This window comes from Cucurbita maxima, unplaced genomic scaffold, assembly GCF_002738345.1.
Source record: "Cucurbita maxima cultivar Rimu unplaced genomic scaffold, Cmax_1.0 Cma_Scf00008, whole genome shotgun sequence".
Taxonomy (NCBI): domain Eukaryota; kingdom Viridiplantae; phylum Streptophyta; class Magnoliopsida; order Cucurbitales; family Cucurbitaceae; genus Cucurbita; species Cucurbita maxima.
Window position 1 is genome coordinate 4,479,546 of NW_019272024.1, and position 6,000 is coordinate 4,485,545.

Sequence of the window (6,000 nt, forward strand, 5' to 3'; positions counted from 1 at the left end):
CAATAATTTCTTTAATGTTTCAGAATGTTTACTTAATCCACCCCACTTTAAATAATAGTGTGAAAGTTATTTATTTATAATAAAATAAATTACAAGGATATGAAAAGAGTAATAAATGAAAATAACATTAAATGGAAAGATAACATAGAGTGAGAAGACAAAGATATAGATATTTGCCTTATAATAAAATATCAAATATGATATATATATTAAACTATAATTTAGTACAGTTTTGCACCGAAAATTAGTAATGGTAGCCCATAATTGCAAAATTATAGTAAGAGTTATTGAATATTGCAAATATGAAAAAAAAGAAATTGAAATATGATTTTTGGGTTTTCCAAAGTTTTTTGATATATGAATAATATGTCGAAATCCTTAGTAAATTAACATTGATATCAAGTATATTGATAGTTGGTATATCAATGCTCATTAAAATGCATATAAATGCTATTGATCGTTTCAATTATATAACCAATGAGTATTCAATAGTATATCAATGTATACATGAGGATAAATATTTGAGTTACAAAAGACGTGCATTTTTATAAATCAAAAGAAAAAAATAATTCTATTTTTATAAGAACCGGACTTCAAATATAATACAATTGGACATATACGAACCCACTACCATGGTAACCTAATAAAGCAAAAACAAAAAAAAAAAATTATTATTATTATTATATATTTAAGGTAAATATCTAAATGAATCCTAGAAATTTCAAAATTAAACGAATTTAGTTTAAATAGAGTGATTTTTCTACAAAATATATGAACAAAAAAAAAAATAAAAATTGATGGGACTTAACGTCCGATTATAAAATAGATATATGAATAAATCGAGATCATAATAGGTATGTTTAAAATAATTATTTTTGGTTAAAGAAGAGATTTATGAATAAATGTTTAAAATAATTATTTTTGAAATAATAATTAATTATTTTTGAAATAAGGAGTTAGATTGTAAGAAGTATGGTTGGTTAAACATTTTAACAAAAGAAGTAACAGAACCCATTACTATTTTGTGTCCGTTGGTATTAAATTCAGTTAGGGGGGCAGAATCCGTGTGAACGGTTACTATTTTTTGTCCGTTAGTATTAAATGCACTTGGGACATCAAGAGACCATTGTTTGGTATGTTTGGTATGTAATCAATCAATGAATATTTGTAGAATCGTATTCATTTAATATGGTATTAGAGTCATGCCTTGAACTTAGTCTTTGAAGGTTGAACAAATTACTCCAAAAAAAAAGGAAAAAGGAGCTTAGTTAAGCTCCTTGAAGGCATGGTAAAAAATGATTAAGACTCCAAAAGAAAAAGAGTCGAACTTCTAAAAGAAAGTGTACCTTATACACTTGTCTAAAGAGAGGGGTTTGATAAAAGTCTCACATCTATTAAGTTAGGAAATGATAGGTTTATAATCGACTAATACCCTCTCCATTGGAGTGAAGCCTTTTGAGAAGTCTAAACTGAGATGTTTTGGTAAGCCTAAAACAAAATCATGAGAGCTTATACTCAAAATGATGACAATATCATATCATTGTGGAGAGTCGTGAGTCCGTGTTCGATCTGTTCAAACAACCCTGCCCTGCCCTCGTAATTTTGGAGTATCCATTCATTACTAACCCAAACCAAACCTCTTTACAAATTGGCAGACTTCAAGCCCATAACACAAAGAAAAGATGAGAAGAAGATCACAGCCTATATAATATATGCTAACTAAAAAAACATTGTATATTCCAAGCCTTCACCAAATTCTGAGCACAGCGCCAGCGTAGAACCAGAAAGGCAAGAAATTGACGAAAACCCATGAAGGAAAAGGTCTAGAATCTGATGGTACTGGGACCCAAACACCCCAAATCCATGACTTTCCTCATCTTCTCCTCTCTAGACTTGTTGATCTGGTTGGAAATGGCGGAAGAAGAGGAAGCAGAGAGCTTCTTGGCTTGGTAGTAAGATCTGAGCTTGCTACTTCCGTGTTGGTGCAGGGATTTGATGAGGTTGTTCCAACGGCAAACCCCTTGATCCTTCATGGCCTCCACGGCGCCGATGCTTGCCGCCACGAACCAGGCTCTGCAGGCTGCACTCCGAGACATGGTGCTCTGTTTTCTCTTTAGCCTCTGTTTCGGTTTCGTTAATCGATTTTTAATCGATGTGTGGGTTTTCTCTGGCAGAAATTGGAGTATATATATATATATATATATAGAGAGAGAGAGAGAGAGAGAGAGAGAGAGAAACCAGAGGCAGAGGAGAGAGAAAAGAGGGAAAGAAGGATTGAGGAAGCCATGGTTTTGAGGACAAAACTAGGTGCTTTCAAAAGGGGTTCCTGTATTTTCTATGAAAGGAGACCGCGTTTACGCTGCCTTTCTTTTCATTTAATTTTTTTTAATTAATTGTTTTACCTCTAATTTCAATGCCTAATTATTATATTATTATGCTTTTATATTTTATTTTTAACCCATCAAAAATGGGGAATGGAAGTTCCATTTCCTTCCGGAACCTTCGATGCAAAGGGGATCCGGAAATAATTTTCTTTTTTCTTTTTTCCTTTTTTAAAGAAAAAAAACAGCTGTATTTTGGCTTGTTCTTTTGGTTTTAAATTCTCTTAAATCAATTTCAATATTAAATTTATTATATCTTTAATTTATTCATGAACCTTTAAATTCTTTCAAGTCCTAATTAATATAAATAAATATAAATTCAAATTTAAAAACCCATAGTATTCTACCTTTTATTTTATTTTATTTTAATCTATATATTTTAAATATCTGAATTAAATCTTCATACATTTAATTAATTTGTAAAAACTAGTTTCTAATATTAGATTGTCATGAATTATTTTTGGAAAAGTAAAAAAAAAGTTGGGTGTTTGTCCCATGGATTTGGTATTTAACCCACAGATATGTTATTTCGTATATGGAACCTCTTTCACAAATTTGTTAATTTTAAATAATTCATTCGTTTATAAGAATACCCTTTTAAACATTGCATATCATCATAATTGTGAGATCGAAATATTGTTTATAAGAATGTAGAAACCTCTTCTTAGTATATGGGTTTTAAAAACCTTGAAAGAAAGCTTGAAAAGAAAACTAAGAAAAAGACAATATCTACTAGCGGTGGCTAAATCTAGACAACAAAAAACTACACTAACAACAACAATCTCTTACAGCTGAAGCAACTACTTCATTCATCAATCAATCTATCTCAAATCATAATCATTCATATACACCAAAAACCAAAATTAAGATAACTCAATACGTCTGTGTACCTATTGATGATAATGAACTATGTCCCTGTCGTCCACAAACTTAAACGTAGAAGCTGCACCAAACTTCTTTACCACCACATGTTCTTCTGCAAATTTATCGTCCCTGTTGATATAATAATCTCTGTTGCCATAATTGTGAGTTGAAGAAGGGTCGTGCACACTTTTAGCTCTGCACGGTAGGTTGGCGAGCATGTCGACTCGACCAGAATGACTAATTTCTATCACTACTTTGTCATCTTCCACAGAAAGGGGTTGCTTCCATGGCTCCCCATCAATTCTCATGTACGTGTGGTTAATTGCACCTTTATGAAACTCGAAGTGAACTCTTCTTGCCTGCATCGATATTAGGAATGGGACAACCAAGAGTAGTGTTAATTTCATTCGCACAGCATCAAAGGGAGGTGATTTACTACAATCAGTGTTAGTTCGTTGGTATTTTAGAATCTGATCCAATTCTAGTTTTTGCCTGAAGTTACCTGACCAAGACGAGTTCCATGTCCATTTGGCGCAAGCAGGACGAGCCCGTGCCAAGCGTTTCTAAAACCAACGATCTCAATAAGCCCATCATCCACATATGGAGGAGTTAGATCACTCTGTAAGTAAGACATAAAGTTATGTTAATATTAATTACAACCAGAATGATCAAAACAACAGCTCGCGGTTTAAGAGTGGAAAACAAGCTTGGAACTAACATCATGTAATTTATTTTTGCTTGGATCTCCCCAAGGATCAAGTCCACCAGAAAAACTTGGCAAATTGAGACAAATTATAGATCTCATACTGCATTTGAGATTGGAAAGAGATTGTCAAAGCCTATTATCCATTTTTAAGGAGATCAATCATTTGCACCTCAGCCATGTGCAGAAAGTAAAGATTCTATATGACGCAGTGTTAGGCAGCAAAATGAACAACCAACCAATTGAAAAAAGGTTATTTTGAATCACCTTGAGGGAATCACGAGGTCCTCCCAGATACCTTCCCTCCTCATAATCTTCACCGCTGCAAGATTTGCTATGTTCCTGCATTACACCAACTCATTCTAAATCACAGAATGTTGACATTGACAAGAACTAGCAACTAGTTGCTAGTCAAAACTAAGGCAGATAACACGACCTAAGGTCCAGACATAAATGTACAACTATCATATTTTTCTTTTTAAACAATTACGAATGTTACTTGGGTTAGTTTATGCGCGCCAACTCTGGGATAAACACTGAATTAAATATAAACAATGATCTAGAAAGGTGACCACTGCTTAAATAATCATATAAAGATAAACCAAAGACATACCTGGAAGGAGGATGACATAAAGGAGAAACAAACCATCCTTGTTTACAAGCAATCTTCAAATATGCTTTCTGCCTCAACCAAAAGAGACATTGATTGTTTAGTATAATTAGAACAAAAGTATTGGTAAAGACGCAAAAGTAAAACAATTGAAGCACATGTTAACCTAGAAAAACTATAGAAAAGCAAAACATACAGGTACCCATCATTTAATGTAGAGTGGATATAATCATGAGACATAACATGCCAAATGTCTAGCGAACTAAATTATAGATAATTTAAATATAATATATTTCTTCTCCGACAATGTTCTAGTACTACAGATATCAGGAAAAGTCTAGGATTGTCGGCAGTTGACAACTGCAAGGCTCCCTCCCCATTAATAAGGATCAAATCTTGGCGCATGAGAAAGATTTAACAATGGAGAATTATTGGTCATTTTTCGTGCAAATCCTAACGGTAAATTTAAGGTGTTTCAGACTTGAAAGGAAAAATAAATCATTACCTGATTAGTTAATTGATTCTTAAAATTTTCTGGATTCAACTTTCTCTCGGAATGAAAAGCATATGATACCTGAGCATCCATTCCTGTATAGACCATTCATCAAATTTCTGAGGAACTCAATTGGTATGTTTTTAAGTTTACCTGTACCGGGCAGAAATTAAAATAGAGCTTCATCATTGTACATGGATTATGCTACCATTGTCTATTATAAAATAGTTATACTATCATACAGCGCCAAAAGGCATAGTTCAATTGTACTCCATATCAAGGTCAAGATTCCTTGTGTTGTTTAGAAAAAGGATAACTCTAGTAATCCGACCCCATATCATTACTAAACACAGTATATCGCGGTTATGATAATGTAGGAGGGTTATGCTATAGGGCTATTCTTGATTTGAGCTTAATCAAATAAAGGTAAAGAGGTAGTCACTTTTGCTTCTTTGCTCGCTCAGTAGCTGATTAAAAGTCGAAATTATCTGTGGAGGCATGTAAAAACATCATGGCTGCATAATTTGAATGACAAATCTGTCGTTGGAATCAGAAAAGTATACATGAGGAATAATTGATAGGGTTGGAGGCTTGCATTTCTAAACCCATAGCTCAATCAAATGAAGCCACATGATTCAAATCACCCACGCTATTTAACCTTTTTAACAATATACTTTTAAAGTCATTACATATTTTGATTCAGTGAAGTGATAGAATGTGATGAAGCAAAAAAAATTCTTACCAATGCTGAAGTAATTCCAAAATCCACCACGAAATAGATGCCAACCGTCCTGAAAATGGCCAAAACAAGGTGAAAACATAGACCACAATGCCATACAAAAAAAAAAAAAAAAAAAAAAAAAAAAAAAAAAAAAAAAAAAAAAAAAAAAAAAAAAAAAAAAAAAAAAAAAAAAAAAAAAAAAAAAAAAAAAAAAAAAAAAAAAAAAAA

At 32.5% G+C, this 6,000-nt stretch overlaps 2 protein-coding genes across 3 annotated transcripts in view; both read right to left on the reverse strand.

The window, feature by feature from the left end:
• Positions 1 to 1,589: 1,589 nt before the first annotated feature.
• On the reverse strand, positions 1,590 to 2,184 carry LOC111483317. Its single transcript, XM_023129510.1, has one exon. The coding sequence runs from the start codon at positions 2,094 to 2,096 to the stop codon at positions 1,824 to 1,826; it is 273 nt and encodes a 90-aa protein (XP_022985278.1). The 5' UTR covers positions 2,097 to 2,184; the 3' UTR covers positions 1,590 to 1,823.
• Positions 2,185 to 3,166: 982 nt separating this feature from the next.
• Positions 3,167 to 6,000, reverse strand: part of LOC111483277 (diacylglycerol kinase 5-like) — a 6,542-nt gene continuing 3,708 nt past the window's right edge. For both annotated transcript variants that reach the window (XM_023129433.1, XM_023129434.1), the window contains exons 7-13: positions 5,794 to 5,842; positions 5,064 to 5,146; positions 4,562 to 4,629; positions 4,216 to 4,290; positions 3,964 to 4,051; positions 3,748 to 3,864; positions 3,167 to 3,604 (exon numbers count right to left, since the gene is read on the reverse strand). In XM_023129433.1, coding sequence (XP_022985201.1) covers positions 3,272 to 3,604; positions 3,748 to 3,864; positions 3,964 to 4,051; positions 4,216 to 4,290; positions 4,562 to 4,629; positions 5,064 to 5,146; positions 5,794 to 5,842 — 813 coding nt within the window. In that variant the 3' untranslated portion in view covers positions 3,167 to 3,271. The remainder of the gene's footprint in view (positions 3,605 to 3,747; positions 3,865 to 3,963; positions 4,052 to 4,215; positions 4,291 to 4,561; positions 4,630 to 5,063; positions 5,147 to 5,793; positions 5,843 to 6,000) is intronic.

Bases quoted from the DNA above. Each gene is read 5' to 3' on its own strand.
- LOC111483317 (XM_023129510.1), bottom strand. From the start codon at position 2,096: ATGTCTCGGAGTGCAGCCTGCAGAGCCTGGTTCGTGGCGGCAAGCATC.